General features: G+C 45.8%; 1 protein-coding gene across 3 annotated transcripts in view; it reads right to left on the bottom strand.

Moving 5' to 3' along the window:
* plod2 (procollagen-lysine, 2-oxoglutarate 5-dioxygenase 2) overlaps window positions 1–24,699 on the bottom strand; it is a 111,636-nt gene that overhangs the window by 43,058 nt on the left and 43,879 nt on the right. For all 3 annotated transcript variants that reach the window (XM_036934660.1, XM_036934659.1, XM_036934661.1), the window contains exons 4-8: window positions 24,488–24,651; window positions 16,193–16,305; window positions 10,774–10,837; window positions 6,885–6,982; window positions 3,897–3,998 (exon numbers count right to left, since the gene is read on the bottom strand). In XM_036934660.1, the coding sequence (XP_036790555.1) occupies window positions 3,897–3,998; window positions 6,885–6,982; window positions 10,774–10,837; window positions 16,193–16,305; window positions 24,488–24,651 (541 nt within the window). The remainder of the gene's footprint in view (window positions 1–3,896; window positions 3,999–6,884; window positions 6,983–10,773; window positions 10,838–16,192; window positions 16,306–24,487; window positions 24,652–24,699) is intronic.

Raw genomic sequence — 24,699 nt, 5'->3', positions numbered from 1 at the left:
TCACTCGCTCTGAGACCTTGAAGTAGTTTTTCCCTTTGCTCTGCAATGGTCGCGGCTTTTGTGGAGCGATGGGTAACGATGCTTCGAGGGTGGCTGTTGTCAATGTGTGCAAAGGGTCCCTGGTTCAAGCCCAGGTAGGTGGGGAGGAGAGGGACAGAAGGAAGACTGTTACACAAGCAGTAGAAAATGTTAGATGACGGAGCTGAGGATCTCTCTCTCTCTCTTCCTGTCCTGGCCGTCCAAACACTGCCTGGTTGTACTGCTGCTCCAGTTTCAACTGTTCTGCCTGCGGCTATGGAACCCTGAACTGTTCAGCGGACGTGCTACCGGACGTGCTACCTGTCCCAGACCTGCTGTTTTCGACCCTCCCTCTCCCTCTCTACCGCACTGAATGCTCGGCTATGAAAAGCCAACTGGCAATTACTCCTGAGGTGTTGACCTGTTGCACCCTCTACAACCACTGTGATTATTATTTGACCCTGCTGGTTATTTATGAACGTTTGAACATCTTGAAGAACAAACTGGCCTTAATGGCCATGTACTCTTATAATTTCCACCCTGCACAGCCAGAGGAGGACTGGCCAGCCCTCAGAGCCTGGTTCCTCTCTAGGTTTCTTCCTAGGTTCTTGCTTTTTCTAGGGAGTTTTTCCTAGCCACCGTAGCTAGTAGCTAGTTTTTCCTAGCTACTAAAACTCTTTAACATCATCCTTAGCTCTGGCATCTTCCCCAATATTTGGAACCAAGGACTGATCACCCCAATCCACAAAAGTGGAGACAAATTTGACCCCAATAACTATCGTGGAATATGCGTCAACAGTAACTTTGGGAAAATCCTCTGCATTATCATTAACAGCAGACTCCTACATTTCCTCAATGAAAACAATGTACTGAGCAAATGTCAAATTGGCTTTTTAACAAATTACCGTACAACAGACCATGTATTCACCCTGCACACCCTACTTGACAACCAAACAAACCAAAACAAAGGCAAAGTCTTCTCATGCTTTGTTGATTTAAAAAAAAGCCTTCGACTCAATTTGGCATGAGGGTCTGCTATACAAATTGATGGAAAGTGGTGTTGGGGGTAAAACATACGACATTATAAAATCCATGTACACAAACAACAAGTGTGCAGTTAAAATTGGCAAAAAACACACACATTTCTTGACACAGGGTCGTGGGGTGAGACAGGGATGCAGCTTAAGCCCCACCCTCTTCAACATATATAACAACGAATTGGCGCGGGCACTAGAAAAGTCTGCAGCACCCGGCCTCACCCTACTAGAATCCGAAGTCAAATGTCTGCTGTTTGCTGTTTGCTGATGATCTGGTGCTTCTGTCACCAACCAAGGAGGGCCTATAGCAGCACCTAGATCTTATGCACAGATTCTGTCAGACCTGTGCACTGACAGTAAATCTCAGTAAGACCAAAATAATGGTGTTCCAAATAAGGTCCAGTCACCAGGACCACAAATACAAATTCCATCTAGACACTGTTGCCCTAGAGCACACAAAAAACGATACATACCGTGGCCTAAACATCAGCGCCACAGGTAACTTCCACAAAGCTGTGAACGATCTGAGAGACAAGGCAAGATGCCATCTATGCCATCAAAAGGAACATAAAATTCAATATACCAATTAGGATCTGGCTAAAAATACTTGAATCAGTTATAGAACCCATTGCCCTTTATGGTTGTGAGGTCTGGGGTCCGCTCACCAACCAACCAAAATAGGACAAACACCAAATTGAGACTCTGCATGCAGAATTCTGCAAAAAATATCCTCTGTGTACAACGTAGAACACCAAATAATGCATGCAGAGCAGAATTAGGCCGATACCCACTAATTATCAAAATCCAGAAAAGAGCCGTTAAATTCTACAACCATCTAAAAGGAAGCAATTCCCAAACCTTCCATAACAACGGCATCACCTACAGAGAGATGAACCTGGAGAAGAGTCCCCTAAGCATGCTGGTCCTGGGGCTCTGTTCACAAACACAAACACACCCTACAGAGCCCTAGGACATCAGCACAATTAGACCCAACCAAATCATGAGAAAACAAAAAGATAATTACTTGACACATTGGAAAGAATTAACAAAAAAACAGAGCAAACTAGAATGCTATTTGGCCCTAAACAGAGAGTACACAGCGGCAGAATACCTGACCACTGTGACTGACCCAAAATTAAGGAAAGCTTTGACTATGTACAGACTCAGTGAGCATAGCCTTGCTATTGAGAAAGGCCGCCGTAGGCAGACATGGCTCTCAAGAGAAGACAGGCTATGTGCACACTGCCACAAAATGAGGTGGAAACTGAGCTGCACTTCCTAATCTCCTGCCCAATGTATGACCATATTAGAGAGACATATTTCCCTCCGATTACACAGATCCACAAAGAATTTGAAAACAAATCCAATTTTGATAAACTCCCATATCTACTGGGTGAAATTCCACAGTGTGCCATCACAGCAGCAAGATTTGTGACCTGTTGCCATGAGAAAAGGGCAACCAGTGAAGAACAAACACCACTGTAAATACAACCCATATTTATGCTTATTTATTTTCCCTTGTGTACTTTAACCATTTGTACATTGTTAAAACACTGTATATATATATATATATAATATGACATTTGTAATGTCTTTACTGTTTTGAAACTTCTGTATGTGTAATGTTTACTGTTCATTTTTATTGTTTATTTCACTGTTGTATATTATCTACCTCACTTGCTTTGGCAATGTTAACACATGTTTCCCATAACAATAAAGCCCCTTGAATTGAATTGATAGAGAGAGAGAGGCAGAGAGAGAGAGAGGCAGAGAGAGAGAGAGGCAGAGAGAGAGAGGCAGAGAGAGAGAGAGGCAGAGAGAGAGAGGCAGAGAGAGAGAGGCAGAGAGAGAGGCAGAGAGAGAGAGGCAGAGAGAGAGAGAGGCAGAGAGAGAGAGAGGCAGAGAGAGAGAGAGGCAGAGAGAGAGTGGCAGAGAGAGAGAGAGGCAGAGAGAGAGAGAGGCAGAGAGAGAGAGGCAGAGAGAGAGAGGCAGAGAGAGAGAGAGGCAGAGAGAGAGAGGCAGAGAGAGAGGGGGAGTCAGAGAGAGAGAGGCAGAGAGAGAGAGGCAGAGAGAGAGAGAAGCATGTGATATCTGTCTTATCTCACCACTCAATCTCTCTCTTTCTTTCCCTCTAGGTCTCTATATGTATCTCTCTGTCTCTGTGTTTCTCTCTACATCTCCATCACTCTCTCTCTAGCTCTCTCTCTCTTTATATCAATTCAATATAAGGGCTCTAATGGCATGGGAAACATATGTTAACATTGTTAAAGCAAGTGAAATAGATAATTTAATGACATTAAAATTTAAATAAACCAACATTTACAGTAAACTTTACACTCACAGAAGTTCCTAAAGAATAAAGACATTTCAAATGTCATATTATGTATACAACATACAGTGTTGTAATGATGTGCAAATAGCTAAAGAACAAAAGGGAAAATAAATCAACATAAATATGGGTTGTATTTACAATGATATTTGTAGGAGAGGAGAATGAGAGGAGGAGAGGAGAATGAGAAGAGGAGAGGAGGAAGAGGAGGAGGAGAGGAGGAGAGGGAAGAGAAGGAGGAGGAGAGGATGAAGAGAAGGAGGAGGAGAAGGAGAGGGAAGAGAAAGAGGAGGAGGAGAGGAGGAAAGGAGGGAAGGGAAGAGGAGTAGGAGGAGAAGGAAGAAGAGGAGGAGGGGAGGAGAATGAAGAAGAAGAGGAGAGGAGGAGAAGGAAGAGGAGGAGGAAGAGGAGGAGTAGAGGAGGGAAGAGGAGGAGAAGGAAGGGGAGGAGGAGGAAGAGGAGGAGTAGAAGGAGAGAAGATGAGGAAATGTGAATTTGTGTGGTTCACTCACTTTGAGCTGAGACAAATCCACCATGTTGTGGTCACAGACGCCACAGCCTCTCTCGTAGTTCCAGGCGTTGGGGATGTAGTTTCCTAGATAGTTCAAATACATCTGGGGGAAAAAAGAACAAATAGATGGGATCATGAATCCTCAACAAACCCCATTATCATGTCATGTTGATTTGTCCTTGTTGCAGCAAAGTTCCATATAGTATCAAGATAACAGTATATTCCACATTGGTGTTCGGTGGTCGTCTGTGTTTACTAGTGATTTACTGTGGTAGTATGGCGTAGTATTTACTGTGTTCAATTGGCGGCATCCAAAATGGCGCTCTGTTCCTTACACAGTGCATTACCTCTGAGCAGTGCACAATTGGTCTGTAGGAATGCCAGTCTGGACTGAGAGGTCACAGACAGGTCACAGGAGAGGAGTAGAGGTAATTATTCTCCCTTCTGAAGTCAATCACTAGCAGCTAGGCAGATCAGGCAGGCAGGTCATACTGTATAGATAGATCACTAGCAGCTAGGCAGGTCATATTGTATCGACAGATCACTAGCAGCTAGGCAGGTCATACTGTATAGATAGATCACTAGCAGCTAGGCAGGTCATACTGTATAGATAGATCACTAGCAGCTAGGCAGGTCATACTGTATAGATAGATCACTAGCAGCTAGGCAGGTCATACTGTATAGATAGATCACTAGCAGCTGGGCAGGTCATACTGTATAGATAGATCACTAGCTGCTAGGCAGGTCATACTGTATAGATAGATCACTAGCAGCTGGGCAGGTTTAGCTTCAGCGTAGAAGGAGAAGAGAAGAGAAGAGAAGAGGAGAGAATAAGAGAAGGAGAAGAGGAGGAATATAGCTTTAAATATTATTCAGCCTACTCACTAGTGTCTATCTGACAGCAGTTTGAACCCCAGAGTGCAATTCATCATCATACAATCATAGATATCCCCATAGCAAAACACACACACACACACACGTGGGAGCATTTTGACGACAGTACTAGTGTTGGGATCCATGTCTTGGCTAAACAACAACAGATTCTCTGGTACATAATAGAACTGTTGGAGGTGAACTCTGTGTGTGTGCGTGTGCGTGTGCGTGTGTGTGTGTGTGTGTGTGTGTGTACGAGCGTGTGTTTCTAATCATTGTAAGCCAGGGATTCCCCGCTCTACCTCGTCTGACGACAACAACCACACAACAGATGTCATTCAGGTGCAACTAAACTAGACTTCATTTCAAGTGAATCCACATCAACTGTTGTGTTGATCCTGCCGGTTACTTTGTGACAGGTCGTTAAGTTAGGCCTTTAACCATTAACCTGACCTTAATAACTCACTGTTCTCAAAAGCTACTTTATTATTTTATTTTACCTTTATTTAACTAGGCAAGTCAGTATAATGACGGCCTAGGAACAGTGGGTTAACTGGTCTAGGAACAGTGGGTTAACTGGTCTAGGAACAGTGGGTTAAGTTTTTTTCAGGGGCAGAACGACAGATTTTTACCTTGTCGGGTTGGTGATTTGATCTAGCAACCTTTCAGTTACAAGTCCAACGCTCTAACCACTAGGCTACCTGCCGCCTCTACACTCTAACCACTAGGCTACCTGCCACCTCTACACTCTAACCACTAGGATACCTGCCACCTCTACACTAACCACTAGGCTACCTGCCTCCTCTACACTCTAACCACTAGGCTACCCTGCCACCTCTACACTCTAACCACTAGGATACCTGCCACCTCTACACTCTAACCACTAGGCTACCTGCCTCCTCTACACTCTAACCACTAGGCTACCTGCCACCTCTACACTCTAACCACTAGGCTACCCTGCCTCCTCTACACTCTAACCACGAGGCTACCCTGCCACCTCTACACTCTAACCACTAGGCTACCTGCCACCTCTACACTCGAACCACTAGGCTACCTGCCGCCCCTGCTGGTACATTTACAAGGTTCTGTGTGATGACAGGTCTGCCCAGGCACTTCATCAGGCCGCTACCAATACAGAGTCAATGTGCAGGGGAACGAGGTAATTGAGGTAGATATCTACATATAGGTAGGATAAAGTGACGAGTCTAAAGAATTAATGCAAAAAGGGTCCATGCATATAGGTAAATAGTTAACCAATAGCTACGCAGACTATTTAGCAGTCTTATAGCTTGGGGGTAGAAGATGTTCTGGGTTCTGTTGGTTCCAGACTCAGTGCATCCCCAGGAGAATGATTTCTGAATTTACCAGACATCCTGCTATGGACTCACTGACCCAGTGTTATAGTACTGGTACGGAGAGAGGGAGAGGGGGGTGGACAGAGAGAGGGAGAAGGGAGGGCGGACAGACAGAGAGATGGATGGAGGGAGGGAGAGGTTAAATTGCAGAGAGAGGGGTGGAGGGAGAGAGAGAGGGAGGGTTGGATGGAGGGAGAAGTTAAATTGCAGAGAGGGGGGTGGAGGGAGAGAGAAGATGGAGGATGTGATCAAGAGGGATGTAGTGAGAGAAGGGAGGGAGCGATGTAGTGAGAGAAGGGAGGGAGGGATGCAGTGAGAGAAGGGAGGGAGGGAGGTAGAGATGAGGAGGAAAGGAGGGAGGTAGAGAGAGAAGGGAGGGAGTGAGGTAGAGACGAGGAGGGAGTGACACCGAATGTTGGCTGGATTCCAGTGAAGTTCCCCCACACAGATTCTAAAGAATCCCAACTATTCCTCCAACGTAGAATCCCTAACTCTAGAGATGTTTCAGCACAGCTATTTGGACAGGAACCTCAGAAAGTTGGCCTGAACACCAGCCTTCCAGGCAGCTCTGGGGAGGGTTGCATCTTTTCATTCCAACTACAATAAAGCAATGTGAAACACTGACATAATTCAACAAGGCTGAAACAGTGATTATACATGTTTTTGAACTGGGGTCATGGATCTGGACCCAGACACCTGAACAGCGGATTTTACCGTGGATGGTTCCCAGTATGTTCAAACATGAATAATGTCTTACTCACTTTGGTGTTGGCGTTTCCATGGACGACCACTGGAAGTGTGTCGTACACGGTGTTTCTGACTCGTACTCTCTCCGTTCCAAACTTCAGAAGAACTTCGTCTTTAGGGAGAGACAGGAGCACAGAAGAACAGGGTTGATATTACGCTACTGGGGCCTTACAGTATCTAAACATGATCTCAACTCTTTATTTATCTGGCTGTCACAAGACTCTGTCTGGACTCTGTCTGGACTCTGTCTGGCTCTTTGGCTCAATACACAGTCACTGGCACAAAACAGAACTCAGTAACTGTCTAATAAATGTAATCTCTGTGAAATAAGGTTGTAAAAATGCTAAAGTTGTTTTTACAGATTGGTACAATTCCAAAATCTATAAATACTTTTCCTGAGTGTAATTTTCATCAGCTGGAGATAGGAAACCGAGACTCCAGAAAGCTGAGAGTTTCAAAGACAGAGACTCCTGGAAACGGTTTACAGCAGGGGATAGAGGGGTAAAATGAGCCAAAGTGGTAGTTGAGCCACCCATTGTTTCTAGGAAACCACACACAAGATGTATAATTTGACAAAATATCTAGGAAGAGGTCATCATTTCATGAAGTCTGTGAAGGAGAAAACCACATGGAAAAAGTGGTAAGCGAGTTAGGGCCAAAAAACAGATTTTCACCAAGCCAAACGAGTGCATTCGGAAAGTATTCAGACCCCTTGACTTGATACACATTCTGTTGTTACCCCCTTATTCTAAAATTGATTAAATTTATTTTTTCCCTCATCAATCTACACACAATACCCCCAAATGACATCACAATACCCCAAAATGACATCACAATACCCGAAATGACATCACAATACCCCCAAATGACATCACAATACCCGAAATGACATCACAATACCCCCAAATGACATCACAATACCCGAAATGACATCACAATACCCCCAAATGACATCACAATACCCCAAAATGACATCACAATACCCCAAAATGACAAATCAAAAACGTTTTTTATACTTTTTTTGCAATTGTAGAACTTTTTTTTTAAATACACCTTTGGCAGCGATTACAGCCTCGAGTCTTCTTGGATATGACGCTACAAGCTTGGTACATCTGCATTTGGGGAGTTTACCCCATTCTTCTATTGCAGATCTTCTCAAGCTCTGTCAGGTTGGATGGGCAGCGTCGCTGAACAGCTATTTTTAGGTCTCTCCATAGATTTCGATCAGGTTCAAGTCCGGGCTCTGGCTGCCCCACTCAAGAACATAGAGAGACTTGTCCCGAAGCCACTCCTAAATTTCTTGGACTGTGTTCTTAGGGTCGTTGTCTTGTTGGAAGGTGAAACTTTGCCCCAGGCTGAGGTCCTTAGCACTTAAAAGTAGGTTTTTATCAAGGATCTCTCCATTCTTCAATCTGTTAATTTTTCGCTCAATTCTGATTAGTCTCCAAGTCCCTGCCGTTGAAAAACCTCACCACAGCATGATTCTGCCACCACCATGCTTCACAGTAGGGATGGTGCCAGGTTCCCTTCAGATATGTGATGCTTGGCATTCGGGACAAAGAGTTAAATATTGTTTTCATCAGACCAAAGAATATTGTTTCTCATGGTCTGAGAGTCCATTAGGGGCCTTTTGGCAAACTCCAAGTGGGCTGTCATGTGCCTTTTACTGAGGAGTGGCTTCCATCTGGCCACTCTACCATAAAAGCCTGATTGGTGGAGTGCTGCAGAGAAGGTTGTCCTTCTGGAAGGTTCTCCAATCTCCACAGAGAAACTCTAGATCTCTGTCAGAGTGACATTCGCAGGGCAGCCAGCTCTAGGAAGAGTCTTGGTGGTTCCAAACGTCTTCCATTTAAGAATGATGGAGGCCACTGTGTTCTTGGGGACCTTCAATGCTGCAGAAATGTTTTGGTACCCTTCCCCAGATCTGTGCCTCAACACAATCCTGTCTCGGAGCTCTACAGACAATTCCTTCAACCTCATGGCTTGGTTTTTGCTCTGACGTGCACTGTCAACGGTGGGATCTTCTATAGAAAGGTGTGTGCCTTTCCAAATCATGTCCAATCAGTTGAATTTACCACAGGTGGACTCCAATCAAGTTATAGAAACATCTCAAGGATGACCAATGGAAACAGGAGGCATCTGAGCTCTATTTCAAGCCTCATAGCAAAAGGTCTGAATACTTAAGTAAATACGGCATTTATTTTATTTATTGGTATTACATTTGCTAAAAAAATAAATAAGATAAAAAAACTGTTTTCACTTTGTCATTATGGGGTATAGTGTGTAGATTGATCAGAAATAAATACACATTTAATCAATTTTAGAATAAGGCTTTAATGTAACAAAATGTGGAAAAAAGGAAACCTGAATACTTTCTGAATGGCCATGGGGTAAGTTGAGCCAATGGCCATGGGGTAAGTTGAGTCCATGGCCATGGGGTAAGTTGAGCCAATGGCCATGGGGTGAGTTGAGCCAATGGCCATGGGGTGAGTTGAGTCCATGGCCATGGGGTAAGTTGAGTCCATGGCCATGGGTAAGTTGAGCCAATGGCCATGGGGTGAGTTGAGTCCATGGCCATGGGGTAAGTTGAGCCGATGGCCATGGGGTAAGTTGAGCCATGGCCATGGGGTAAGTTAAGCCAATGGCCATGGGGTAAGTTGAGCCCATGGCCATGGGGTAAGTTGAGCCCATGGCCATGGGGTAAGTTGAGCCGATGGCCATGGGGTAAGTTGAGCCATGGCCATGGGGTAAGTTAAGCCAATGGCCATGGGGTAAGTTGAGCCCATGGCCATGGGGTAAGTTGAGCCCATGGCCATGGGGTAAGTTGAGCCATGGCCATGGGGTAAGTTAAGCCAATGGCCATGGGGTAAGTTGAGCCCATGGCCATGGGGTAAGTTAAGCCAATGGCCATGGGGTAAGTTGAGCCCATGGCCATGGGGTAAGTTGAGCCCATGGCCATGGGGTAAGTTGAGCCATGGCCATGGGGTAAGTTAAGCCAATGGCCATGGGGTAAGTTGAGCCCATGGCCATGGGGTAAGTTGAGCCCATGGCCATGGGGTAAGTTGAGCCCATGGCCATGGGGTAAGTTAAGCCAATGGCCATGGGGTAAGTTAAGCCCATGGCCATGGGGTAAGTTGAGCCAATGGCCTTGGGGCAGACATCATCATGTCCTGCGTAAACAAACGTAAAACGAGCTGGTGTCTGGCCCCCCTTGAGATTCCTGAGAGCAGCCGAGGAAGTGAGAGAAGGGAACAAGTCCATTAGAGCAGCAGCAAGGAATGAAGAAATTGACAGAATGACTCTGCCGAGGTGCATGAACTAAAATAAAACAAACAAGGAGCTTTGTGAAGAGAGGCCGTGACAGAGTAGCAGAGGAACACGAGGTCTGATGACATGGAGTATGAGCTTGATAAACAGATCAAAAAATCTCGCAGACCAGTTTCATGAGCTCAGTAACGTCAAATGCAGATAACTTGCCTACGAATTGGCACATCGAAATAACATCCCTGTCCCAGACAACTGGTCACGAAATGAAAGGTTACGTGATATTGAACAGAAAGATCTACAACTGAATGTAGGAATACATTTCAGATTTACAATATACCACACCCCCATTCCATGAATTAAACTTTAACATACCAGCACCATCACAAGATACCATCACCTACTTACCCAATGATGGCTCAACTTACCCTGTCCCCATTCTAAACGTACCCCATACCCCATTCTAAACGTACCCCATTCTAAACGTACCCCATACCCCATTCTAAACGTACCCCATTCTAAACGTACCCCATACCCCATTCTATACATACCCCATACCCCATTCTAAACCTACCCCATACCCCATTCTAAACCTACCCCATACCCCATTCTCCCCCAATAAGGGCTGTGGCAACTCACCGATTGCTCCATTTAAGTTCTGGAAAATCTGAGACTTGTGGTCCAAAGTCATGTTCAAACTCTCCTGGGAAAAAAAACAACATAAAGAACATTGAAATAAAAATGACAAGTGAAATCGTCTGGTTATTTTAATCGGTTTGTCTTCTGGGGTGTGATGTGTTTTCAGGCATTTTTATGAGGACATGCGGTGAGATAACAACCCTGGTTAGACTTCTAGTTATCATGACACCATGATAACTGGGAGTATAACCCTCTGTAACACAGTACTTACAGCACTTACCCTCTGTAAAGGGTCCAGGTATGTCTACACTGAGCACATTTCTTAATATCAGTCCAAGATAACAACCCTGGTTAGACTTCTAGTTATCATGACACCATGATAACTGGGAGTCTAACCCTCTGTAACACAGCACTTACAGCACTTACCCTCTGTAAAGGGTCCAGGTATGTCTACACTGAGCACATTCCTTAATATCAGTCCAAGATATCAACTTCCCAGGTCATGCTCCAAAACCAACTTCATGAAGAGGTTTTAAAATTTGGTTCCGTGTGACTGAACATTCCATGACACTAAGGCATAGCTGTCAGAATAGATGGATGACGTTCATGACTCATATAATTCACCAATACATTTCTTGGCAGTCCCTAAAACATATTGCTGTCAGGTTGTAAATCATAACTTGTTTGCTGCCTCAACATATTTGTGATGAACTGTTTCAGTTACAATTACTCCATATTTTTTTATGAAAATGGACGACTGTAGTTAAGGCTGGAAATGTCAATACAATCAGACTAGCAAGGGGCGATGATCACAAGTCAGTCGTAATGTGGACAATAGGCTAGTGTCACAAGTCAGTCGTAACGTGGACAGTAGGCTAGTGTCACAAGTCAGTCGTAACGTGGACAATAGGCTAGTGTCACAAGTCAGTCGCAACGTGGACAATAGGCTAGTGTCACAAGTCAGTCGTAACGTGGACAATAGGCTAGTGTCACAAGTCAGTCGTAACGTGGACAGTAGGCTAGTGTCACAAGTCAGTCGTAACGTGGACAATAGGCTAGTGTCACAAGTCAGTCGCAACGTGGACAATAGGCTAGTGTCACAAGTCAGTCGTAACGTGGACAGTAGGCAAGTGTCACAAGTCAGTCGTAACGTGGACAATAGGCTAGTGTCACAAGTCAGTCGCAACGTGGACAATAGGCTAGTGTCACAAGTCAGTCGTAACGTGGACAGTAGGCAAGTGTCACAAGTCAGTCGTAACGTGGACAATAGGCTAGTGTCACAAGTCAGTCGCAACGTGGACAATAGGCTAGTGTCACAAGTCAGTCGTAACGTGGACAGTAGGCAAGTGTCACAAGTCAGTCGTAACGTGGACAGTAGGCTAGTGTCACAAGTCAGTCGCAACGTGGACAGAAGGCTAGTGTCACAAGTCAGTCGTAAGGTGGACAATAGGCTAGTGTCACAACTCAGTCGTAACGTGGACAATAGGCTAGTGTCACAAGTCAGTCGTAACGTGGACAGTAGGCTAGTGTCACAAGTCAGTCGCAACGTGGACAATAGGCTAGTGTCACAAGTCAGTCGTAACGTGGACAGTAGGCTAGTGTCACAAGTCAGTCGTAAGGTGGACAATAGGCTAGTGTCACAAGTCAGTCGTAACGTGGACAATAGGCTAGTGTCACAAGTCAGTCGCAACGTGGACAATAGGCTAGTGTCACAAGTCAGTCGTAACGTGGACAGAAGGCTAGTGTCACAAGTCAGTCGTAAGGTGGACAGTAGGCTAGTGTCACAAGTCAGTCGTAACGTGGACAATAGGCTAGTGTCACAAGTCAGTCGTAACGTGGACAGTAGGCTAGTGTCACAAGTCAGTCGCAACGTGGACAATAGGCTAGTGTCACAAGTCAGTCGTAACGTGGACAGTAGGCTAGTGTCACAAGTCAGTCGTAAGGTGGACAATAGGCTAGTGTCACAAGTCAGTCGTAACGTGGACAATAGGCTAGTGTCACAAGTCAGTCGCAACGTGGACAATAGGCTAGTGTCACAAGTCAGTCGTAACGTGGACAGAAGGCTAGTGTCACAAGTCAGTCGTAAGGTGGACAATAGGCTAGTGTCACAAGTCAGTCGTAACGTGGACAATAGGCTAGTGTCACAAGTCAGTCGTAACGTGGACAGTAGGCTAGTGTCACAAGTCAGTCGTAACGTGGACAATAGGCTAGTGTCACAAGTCAGTCGCAACGTGGACAATAGGCTAGTGTCACAAGTCAGTCGTAAGGTGGACAATAGGCTAGTGTCACAAGTCAGTCGTAAGGTGGACAATAGGCTAGTGTCACAAGTCAGTCGTAACGTGGACAATAGGCTAGTGTCACAAGTCAGTCGTAAGGTGGACAATAGGCTAGTGTCACAAGTCAGTCGTAACGTTGACAATAGGCTAGTGTCACAAGTCTGTCGCAACGTGGACAATAGGCTAGTGCACACGTGTCAAACACAAGGCCCACGGGCCGAATAGGACACAAGCGAGTTTAAACGAGTCAACAGTTGATTCATCTACTTTATGAAATTACAGCCTGATACGCTGGCGTCTGTGAATTCAACATCAGATGCGATATTTCAGTATGTCCCGTTTACAGCAGAGGGGGTCGCTCCTCTTTTCAGTTCTCTGCAGCTAGCGCCTAGAACGAGCTGCAACAAACACTCAAACTGGCCAGTTTTATCGCCCTCTATTCATTCAAATTCTCATTCATGGACACTCTTACTGAAAGTTGTGTCTGCTTCACGTGATGTATTGTTGTCTCTAGCTTCGTACCCTTTGTGCTGTTGTCTGTGCCCAGTAATGTTTGTGACATGTTTGTGTTGCAACCATGTTGGACTGCTGCCATGTTGTTGTCATGTTGTGTTGCTACCATGCTGTGTTATCATGTGTTGCTACCATGTTGTTGTCATGTTGTGTTGCTCTCATGCTATGTTGTTGTCTTAAGTCTCTCTTTATGTACTGTTGTGTTGTCTCTCTTGTCATGATGTGTCTTTTGTCCAAAATGTTTATTTTATTTTTAATCCGAGCCTCCATCCCCGCAGGAAGACTTTTGCCTTTTGGTAGGCCGTCATTGAAAATATGAATTTGTTCTGAACTGACATTGGGACAAAGATCATTATTTTTGGAGAAATGTCCTCTGGTCTGATGAAACAAAAATTTAACTATTTGGCCATAATGACCATCGTTATGTTTGGACGAAAAAGGGGGATGCTTGCAAGCCGAAGAACACCATCCCAACTGTGTGAGGGGCTCTCACAGCCAGACAGGTGATTTTCTGCCCAAACTCTGTATGCCCTGAGCTCTCCATCCTTGTTCCTGCAACTAACTCTGTATGCCATGGGCTCTCCATCCTTGTTCCTGCAGCTAACTCTGTATGCCATGGGCTCTCCAACCTAGTTCCTGCAACTAACCAGTGCTTCATTTGGGAAACCAAGTGAAATATGTTCAGGAACATTGATAGTAACATGTTTTCATAACGAAACATATTCCACTAAACTGTTGACAGCCCCTCTGAGTGCTCCAGAACGGAATAAAGGAGAGAGAGGAGGAGAACGTACGGTGGGGAGATATTCTGTATAGCTAAAGGTGGGATTTGATATGTCAGCCTATTAATTATGAAAACATTAAACAAATCCCTAGGCGAATGCAAATTCACTAGAATTGTTAGCTAACAGTACGCCGCCCTGAACAATCCATGAAACAAAAGCATCGCCCAGGGCTATACGTCCTCTCCCAGATTCGTGGATAGACATTGTGGAGTGTAGCACAAGGTAACCAGTCCATCCAGTATGCATAATGGTTTATCCACACTCAAAGGTGATTACTCAAATGTGTTTAATTTTGGAGTATAGGCTAGACCAATTATGTACCAAAGAGATCGTAAATCAGTTTAGATTCATGTGTCTCTGCCGTGAGTAATATGCAGTAGGCTATGTATTGTAAAACGTCACAATCGTCATTTTAATTCAGTTTATTTTTGGCTTGGGCTCATCATTTTTGGCTTCGAAACAACATAAAAACAACCACGTTCTCCACTCAGTTTCAAGCTGTTGTTAAACCTTTTTCTTCAAATAGATCATCGCAGTGAGGTGAGTTGTAAAAAGCGCGATACTGGTTGATGTGATTTTAGATTGCGTTAGCATTGATGTCAAAGTGGTTGGAAGAACAATAGAGCCTTGAGTACCAGGACATTAGGACCTGATGGAGGGACAATAAGAGCCCTGAGTACCAGGCCATTAGGACCTGATGGAGGGACAATAGAGCCCTGAGTACCAGACCATTAGGACCCGATGGAGGGACAATAGAGCCCTGAGTACCAGGACATTAGGACCTGATGGAGGGACAATAGAGCCCTGAGTACCAGGCCATTAGGACCTGATGGAGGGACAATAGAGCCCTGAGTACCAGACCATTAGGACCTGATGGAGGGACAATAGAGCCCTGAGTACCAGGCCATTAGTACCTGATGGAAGGACAATAGAGTCCTGAGTACCAGGCCATTAGGACCTGATGGAGGGACAATAGAGCCCTGAGTACCAGGCCATTAGTACCTGATGGAGAGACAATAGAGCCCTGAGTACCAGGCCATTAGGACCTGATGGAAGGACAATAGATCCCTGAGTACCAGGCCATTAGGACCTGATGGAGGGACAATAGAACCCTGAGTACCAGGCCATTAGGACCTGATGGAAGGACAATAGAGCCCCGAGTACCAGGCCATTAGGACCTGATGGAGGGACAATAGAGCCCTGAGTACCAGGCCATTAGGACCTGATAGAGGGACAATAGAGCCCTGAGTACCAGGACATTAGGACCTGATGGAGGGACAATAGCGCCCTGAGTACCAGACCATTAGGACCTGATGGAGGGACAATAGAGTCCTGAGTACCAGGCCATTAGGACCTGATGGAGGGACAATAGAGTCCTGAGTACCAGGCCATTAGGACCTGATGGAGGGACAATAGAGCCCTGAGTACCAGGCCATTAGTACCTGATGGAAGGACAATAGAGTCCTGAGTACCAGGCCATTAGGACCTGATGGAGGGACAATAGAGCCCTGAGTATCAGGCCATTAGAGACCTGATGCTCGTTAGCGAGTTGGGTACTACCGACACATGTCCAGAATGCATAAGAGGAGATTCAACATAAACTCCACGGTCACATGTAATTTTACCGCGGTCATGACTCATTCTGGCGTGGCGGTAATACCCAGGCAACACAACAACCGGAGGAACCGCAATAATGTAAATACCGAAGCACATTCCAGAGCATTTACCCTATAGAAAAGTTCCAGGAATATCAGAGTTTTAGCATGTGATTTACAATACCGTGAGTGATGACATTTTAGTATACGACCGCCAGCGTTGCTAGAGCCACACAGGACCACCACTCACCCTCTGTTGAGGGTCCAGGTATATTTTGGTGTAGAACAGCTGGTCGTCATCGTTCTCGTGAAGGTTCCACTGCTCTACGATCTTGGTCACATACGGGGCGTAGCCGATGATGCCTAGCGGTTCAAAACAGAGATAAAAACCAGATTGAGTTCAACAAATGGGGTCCTGTAGAACAAAATATGAGGTGAACTGTGGGTGATTGTGTTGTAGTATGGGGTGAACTGGGGGTGATTGTGTTGTAGTATGGGGTGATTGTGTTGTAGTATGGGGTGAACTGTGGGTGATTGTGTTGTAGTATGGGGTGAACTGTGGGTGATTGTGTTGTAGTATGGGGTGAACTGTGGGTGATTGTGTTGTAGTATGGGGTGAACTGTGGGTGATTGTGTTGTAGTATGGGGTGAACTGTGGGTGATTGTGTTGTAGTATGGGGTGAACTGTGGGTGATTGTGCTGTAGTATGGGGTGATTGTGTTGTAGTATGGGGTGAACTGTGGGTGATTGTGTTGTAGTATGGGGTGAACTGTGGGTGATTGTGTTGTAGTATGGGGTGATTGTGCTGTAGTGTGGGGTGATTGTGTTGTAGTATGGGGTGATTGTGTTGTAGTATGGGGTGATTGTGTTGTAGTATGGGGTGAACTGTGGGTGATTGTGTTGTAGTATGGGGTGATTGTGTTGTAGTATGGGGTGAACTGTGGGTGATTGTGTTGTAGTATGGGGTGATTGTGTTGTAGTATGGGGTGAACTGTGGGTGATTGTGCTGTAGTATGGGGTGATTGTGTTGTAGTATGGGGTGATTGTGTTGTAGTATGGGGTGAACTGTGGGTGATTGTGTTGTAGTATGGGGTGAACTGTGGGTGATTGTGTTGTAGTATGGGGTGAACTGTGGGTGATTGTGTTGTAGTATGGGGTGAACTGTGGGTGATTGTGTTGTAGTATGGGGTGAACTGTGGGTGATTGTGTTGTAGTATGGGTGAACTGTGGGTGATTGTGTTGTAGTATGGGGTGATTGTGTTGTAGTATGGGGTGAACTGTGGGTGATTGTGTTGTAGTATGGGGTGAACTGTGGGTGATTGTGTTGTAGTATGGGGTGAAGTGTGGGTGATTGTGTTGTAGTATGGGGTGATTGTGTTGTAGTATGGGTGAACTGTGGTTGATTGTGTTGTAGTATGGGGTGATTGTGTTGTAGTATGGGGTGAACTGTGGGTGATTGTGTTGTAGTATGGGGTGAACTGTGGGTGATTGTGTTGTAGTATGGGGTGATTGTGTTGTAGTATGGGTGAACTGTGGGTGATTGTGTTGTAGTATGGGGTGATTGTGTTGTAGTATGGGTGAACTGTGGGTGATTGTGTTGTAGTATGGGTGAACTGTGGGTGATTGTGTTGTAGTATGGGGTGAACTGTGGGTGATTGTGCTGTAGTATGGGGTGATTGTGTTGTAGTATGGGGTGATCTGTGGGTGATTGTGTTGTAGTATGGGGTGATTGTGTTGTAGTATGGGGTGATTGTGTTGTAGTATGGGGTGATCTGTGGGTGATTGTGTTGTAGTATGGGGTGATCTGTGGGTGATTGTGTTGTAGTATGGGGTGATTGTGTTGTAGTATGGGGTGATTGTGTTGTAGTATGGGGTGATCTGTGGGTGATTGTGTTGTAGTATGGGGTGATTGTGTTGTAGTATGGGGTGATCTGTGGGTGATTGTGTTGTAGTATGGGGTGATTGTGTTGTAGTATGGGTGAACTGTGGGTGATTGTGTTGTAGTATGGGGTGAACTGTGGGTGATTGTGCTGTAGTATGGGGTGAACTGTGGGTGATTGTGTTGTAGTATGGGGTGAACTGTGGGTGATTGTGTTGTAGTATGGGGTGATTGTGTTGTAGTATGGGGTGATTGTGTTGTAGTATGGGTGAACTGTGGGTTATTGTGTTGTAGTATGGGGTGATTGTGTTGTAGTATGGGGTGATTGTGTTGTAGTATGGGGTGAACTGTGGGTGATTGTGCTGTAGTATGGGTGAACTGTGGGTGATTGTGTTGTAGTATGGGGTGAACTGGGGGTGATTGTGTTGTAGTATGGGGTGATTGTGTTGTAGTATGGGGTGAACTGTGGGTGATTGTGCTGTAGTATGGGGTGAACTGGGGGTGATTGTGTTGTAGTATGGGGTGATTGTGTTGTAGTATGGGTGAACTGTGGGTGATTGTGCTGTAGTATGGGGTGATTGTGTTGTAGTATGGGGTGAACTGTGGGTGATTGTGTTGTAGTATGGGTGAACTGTGGGTTATTGTGTTGTAGTAGGGGGTGAACTGTGGGTGATTGTGTTGTAATATGGGGTGAACTGTGGGTGATTGTGTTGTAGTATGGGGTGAACTGTGGGTGATTGTGTTGTAGTATGGGGTGATTGTGTTGTAGTATGGGTGAACTGTGGGTTATTGTGTTGTAGTATGGGGTGAACTGTGGGTGATTGTGCTGTAGTATGGGGTGATTGTGTTGTAGTATGGGTGAACTGTGGGTTATTGTGTTGTAGTATGGGGTGAACTGTGGGTGATTGTGCTGTAGTATGGGGTGAACTGTGGGTGATTGTGTTGTAGTATGGGGTGAACTGTGGGTGATTGTGTTGTAGTATGGGGTGATTGTGCTGTAGAAGGGGGTGAACTGTGGGTGATTGTGTTGTAGTATGGGGTGATTGTGTTGTAGTATGGGGTGATTGTGTTGTAGTATGGGGTGAACTGTGGGTGATTGTGTTGTAGTATGGGGTGAACTGTGGTTGATTGTGTTGTAGTATGGGGTGAACTGTGGGTGATTGTGTTGTAGTATGGGGTGAACTGTGGGTGATTGTGTTGTAGTATGGGGTGATTGTGTTGTAGTATGGGGTGAACTGTGGGTAATAGTGTTGTAGTATGGGGTGAACTGTGGGTTATTGTGTTGTAGTATGGGGTGAACTGTGGGTGATTGCGCTGTAGTAGGGGGTGAACTGTGGGTGATTGTGTTGTAGTATGGGGTGAACTGTGGGTGATTGTGCTGTAGAAGGGGGTGAACTGTGGGTGATTGTGTTGTAGTATGGGGTGAACTGTGGGTGATTGTGTTGTAGTATGGGGTGATTGTGTTGTAGTATGGGTGAACTGTGGGTGATTGTGTTGTAGTATGGGGTGAACTGTGGGTGATTGTGCTGTAGTATGTACTGTATTCTTCCATAAATTATAAAGATTATGCATTTCGTTTTCTCCAGAATCTGTCATGTAGCAAGGCAACGATCCAAAACACACAATCAAGTATACATGAAAATGACCATATAAAGCCGTTTTGGAATGGCATAGTTCAGACCAAAATGTCAGTCGAGATGTTGAGGCAGGACTTTAAACCACCAGTTCATGCCTGAAAACCCACAAATGTTGCCGAGTGAAAGCAATTCTGCATGGAAGATTGAGACGAAATTCCTCCAACAGAGATGTGAGAGACTGATCAACAACTACAGGAAGTGTTTGGTTGGAGTCATTGCAGCTAAATGTGGTACAACCAGTTATTGAGTGTAAAGGGGGCAATTACTTTCAATTACTTTCTCACACGGGGGGGATTGGTGTTGCATAACTTTGTTCATGAAATAAATTAAATAAGTATCGTCATTTATGTGTTATTTATATAATATTAGGTTTTGGATGAACATCTGATAACATTTAGTAAAAAAAAATAATATGCCAAAGTAGAGTACATTTGAAAGGGTCAAATACTTATTCACAGCATTCTACATATCATTCAGATCTGATCCAAAAGCATTCACACTGCACACATTTTCACATGGGTAGCCACATAAAACCACTTCATCAAATAAGCTCTATAAACAAAAGTATGTGGACACCCCTTCAAATGAGTGGATTCGGCTATTTCCGCCACACCCCATGTATAAAATCGAGCACACAGCCATGCGATCTCCATAGACAAACATTGACAGTATAATGGCCTTATTGAAGAGCTCAGTGACTTTCAACGTGGCACCGTCATGGGATGCCACCTGTCCAACAAGTCAGTTTGTCAAATTTCTGCCCTGCTAGAGCTGCCCCGGGCTGTCACTGTGAAGTGGAAACATCTAGGAGCAACAACGGCTCAGCTGGGAAGTGGTAGGCCACACAAGCTCCCAGAAGTACCGAGTACTATACTGCCTCTGGAAGCAACAATAACTTTTAGTCTGGAGCCTCATGAAATGGGTTTACATGGCCGAACAGCCACACAGAAGCCTAAGAGCACCGTGCACAATGCAAAGTGTCGGCTGGAGTGGTGTAAAGCTCGCTGCCGAGATGGTTTGTCGAGACCGGTGTGGAAGAACTTGTCTGGCCTGCACAGAGCCCTGACCTCAACCCCATCAAACATCTTTGGGATGAATAGGAACGCCGACTACGAACCAGGCCTAATCGCCCAACATCAGTGCCCGACTTCACTAATGCTCTTGTGAAGCAAGTCCCCGCAGCATTGTTCCAACATCTAGTGGAAAGCCTTCTCAGAAGAGTGGAGGCTTTTATAGCAGCATTGTTCCAACATCTAGTGGAAAGCCTTCCCAGAAGAGTGGAGGCTGTTATAGCAGCAATGTTCCAACATCTAGTGGAAAGCCTTCCCAGAAGAGCGGAGGCTGTTATAGCAGCAATGTTCCTACATCTAGTGGAAAGTCTTCCCAGAAGAGTGGAGGCTGTTATAGCAGCAATGTTCCAACATCTAGTGGAAAGCCTTCCCAGAAGAGTGGAGGCTGTTATAGCAGCAATGTTCCAACATCTAGTGGAAAGCCTTCCCAGAAGAGTGGAGGCTGTTATAGCAGCAATGTTCCAACATCTAGTGGAAAGCCTTCCCAGAAGAGTGGAGGCTGTTATAGCAGCAAAGGAGGGACCAACTCCATATTAATGCCCATGATTTTGGAATGAGATGTTTGACGAGCAGGTGTCCACATACTTTTGGTCATATAGTGTATAAAACCACGTGACCACATCTACTGCGGAACTAAGTAATGAACTAAAAAAAACTCCTGGTGAAAATGATGGTCCCTACTCTAAACACCCCTCTCCTGTCCTGACTCTAAACACCCCTCTTCTGTCCTGACTCTAAACACCCCTCTCCTGTCCTGACTCTAAACACCCCTCTCCTGTCCTGACTCTAAACACCTCTCTCCTGTCCTGACTCTAAACACCTGTCTCCTGTCCTGACTCTAAACACCTCTCTCCTGTCCTGACTCTAAACACCCCTCTCCTGTCCTGACTCTAAACACCTCTCTCCTGTCCTGACTCTAAACACCCCTCTCCTGTCCTGACTCTAAACACCCCTCTCCTGTCCTGACTCTAAACACCTCTCTCCTGTCCTGACTCAACCTCACCCCTCTCCTGACACCAAACACACCCCTCTCCTGTCCTGACTCAAACTCACCCTTCTCCTGACACCAAACACACCTCTCTCCTGTCCTGACTCAACCTCACCCCTCTCCTGACACCAAACACACCCCTCTCCTGTCCTGACTCAAACTCACCCTTCTCCTGACACCAAACACACCTCTCTCCTGTCCTGACTCAACCTCACCCCTCTCCTGACACCAAACACACCCCTCTCCTGTCCTGACTTTAGCCTCACCCTTCTCCTGAAAGCAAACACACCCGTCTCCTGTCCTGACTCAAACTCACCCTTCTCCTGACACCAAACACACCCCTCTCCTGAAACCAAACACACCCCTCTCCTGACGCCAAACACACCCCTCTCCTGACACCAAACACACCCCTCTCCCGTCCTGACTCAACCTCACCCCTCTCCTCTCCTGTCCTGACTCTAAACACACCCCTCTCCTGTCCTGACTCTAGCCTCACCCTTCTCCTGCTCTGACTCTAGCCTCACCCCTCTCCTCTCCTGACTCTAGCCTCACCCTTCTCCTGCTCTGACTCTAGCCTCACCCATCTCCTCTCCTGACTCTAGCCTCACCCTTCTCCTGCTCTGACTCTAACCTCACATCTCTCCAGTTCTGACTGACTCTAAATTCACCCCTCTCCTGTCATACCATTCCCCAAACAAACCAAGGTTTCACCTCTCTGTGACCCTCCAGACCAGGTCCAGATAAAATAGAGCAGAGACAGACAGCAGGACCTGTCCCTGTTAGTTCGGTCCCTGGGTGATGTGGTTAGTTTGGCCCCTGGGTGATGTGGTTAGTTTGGCCCCTGGGTGATGTGGGCCGGAAGCCTGCCCTCAGAGACACAAACACAAGCTGTAATTTGATGCAGAGTACGGCCCACGGGGGACCAAGACAAATACACATGTCAACTTAATGACAGCCGTGCTGCAGGGAGAGGGGAGCAGCTGCTACAGGCTACAGGCTTTATAGAGGCTGAGAGGGGCCTACAGGAACACAACAATAATCAACCGTTCTACATTAAAAATAGCAGTAGGATGTTTCCACACCACACAGAAAGAATCATCATAACACAGTTCTGAATGTAGTGGTAAGTCAGCAGGATTGTCCCCTTGTTGGTCTATGGAGGTGATGAACGAGGCGCAGAAGACCTAAAGTTCAACAGAATCAACAGAAATACCTACTGTCTTCCAGGCAGGAAAGACCTCAGTGACTGTCTCAGTGCTTGTCGTGAAGTTTACAGAGAAAACACATTCTTTATTGTTTTTATTCTCTCTACATGAAAACACAGCCTGTGTGTGTTGTCCTTCCTCTATGAGCAATCAGTGTTGACACAGCAGAGCAGTGTCTATCAGGAGCGGTGACTAAGTTAAAGTCACCTCAAGTGCAATAGTTCAAAGAACTGACCTCATACTTGATCTGTGAGTTCTCTGAGGTCCTCTAAACTCTGGGCTGTAGAGGGATGACCTATGAGTTATATGAGGTCCTTTAAACTCTGAGCTGTAGAGGCTGTAGAGGAATTCTAAACTCTGGAGAGGTAGAGGGAATTCTAAACTCTGGAGGGGTAGAGGGATGACCTATGAGTTACATGAGGTCCTTTAAACTCTGAGCTGCAGAGGAATTCTAAACTCTGGGGGGGGGGGGGAATTCTAAACTCTGGAGGGTAGAGGGAATTCTAAACTCTGGAGGGGTAGAGGGAATTCTAAACTCTGGGGGGGTAGAGGGAATTCTAAACTCTGGAGGGGTAGAGGGAATTCTAAACTCTGGAGGGTAGAGGGAATTCTAAACTCTGGAGGGGTAGAGGGAATTCTAAACTCTGGGGGGGTAGAGGGAATTCTAAACTCTGGAGGGGTAGAGGGAATTCTAAACTCTGGAGGGATAGAGGGAATTCTAAACTCTGGAGGGGTAAAGGGAATTCTAAACTCTGGAGGGATAGAGGGAATTCTAAACTCTGGAGGGGTAGAGGGAATTCTAAACTCTGGAGGGTAGAGGGAATTCTAAACTCTGGAGGGGTAGAGGGAATTCTAAACTCTGGAGGGGTAGAGGGAATTCTAAACTCTGGAGAGGTAGAGGGAATTCTAAACTCTGGAGAGGTAGAGGGAATTCTAAACTCTGGAGGGTAGAGGGAATTCTAAACTCTGGAGGGGTAGAGGGAATTCTAAACTCTGGGGGGGTAGAGGGAATTCTAAACTCTGGAGGGGTAGAGGGAATTCTAAACTCTGGAGGGATAGAGGGAATTCTAAACTCTGGAGGGGTAAAGGGAATTCTAAACTCTGGAGGGATAGAGGGAATTCTAAACTCTGGAGGGTAGAGGGAATTCTAAACTCTGGAGGGATAGAGGGAATTCTAAACTCTGGAGGGGTAGAGGGAATTCTAAACTCTGGAGGGGTAGAGGGAATTCTAAACTCTGGAGGGGTAGAGGGAATTCTAAACTCTGGAGGGGTAGAGGGAATTCTAAACTCTGGAGGGATAGAGGGAATTCTAAACTCTGGAGGGATAGAGGGAATTCTAAACTCTGGAGGGGTAGAGGGAATTCTAAACTCTGGAGGGGTAGAGGGAATTCTAAACTCTGGAGGGATAGAGGGAATTCTAAACTCTGGAGGGGTAGAGGGAATTCTAAACTCTGGAGAGGTAGAGGGAATTCTAAACTCTGGAGGGGTAGAGGGAATTCTAAACTCTGGAGGGGTAGAGGGAATTCTAAACTCTGGAGGGGTAGAGGGAATTCTAAACTCTGGAGGGGTAGAGGGAATTCTAAACTCTGGAGGGGTAGAGGGAATTCTAAACTCTAAACTCTACATTTTTCACTTCTCCCGTTGACTTGCCAAACCCCAAACCCCGGTCTGGTCTGTCGAGTTTGTTTCACGAAGCTGTCCCGAAAGTATCGCAATGTTGGGCCTCTGTGTTTAGAAACTCTGTGATGACGGTGTTCTGGACCCACCTCCTGAGTTGAGGAAGCGCTTGCCGCTACGGACGGACGGGTATTTGTCCTGTAGGCGTTTATCAGGCCAGACCAAACCCTCGGCAGCAAACAGGACCTTGTGATTGGCTTCCTGGAACTTCCTGAGTATCTCCTCTGGTCCCCCTGCGAAGATAAGATCATAACTGGAGAGAGAGAAGAAGGGGGGTAGAGTGAGAAAGAGAAGGAGAGAG

The sequence above is a fragment of the Oncorhynchus mykiss genome, chromosome 11, assembly GCF_013265735.2.
Source record: "Oncorhynchus mykiss isolate Arlee chromosome 11, USDA_OmykA_1.1, whole genome shotgun sequence".
Classification (NCBI taxonomy): domain Eukaryota; kingdom Metazoa; phylum Chordata; class Actinopteri; order Salmoniformes; family Salmonidae; genus Oncorhynchus; species Oncorhynchus mykiss.
The sequence above is the reverse complement of the archived record's forward strand: the minus strand, read 5'-3'. Positions and strand labels throughout refer to the sequence as shown.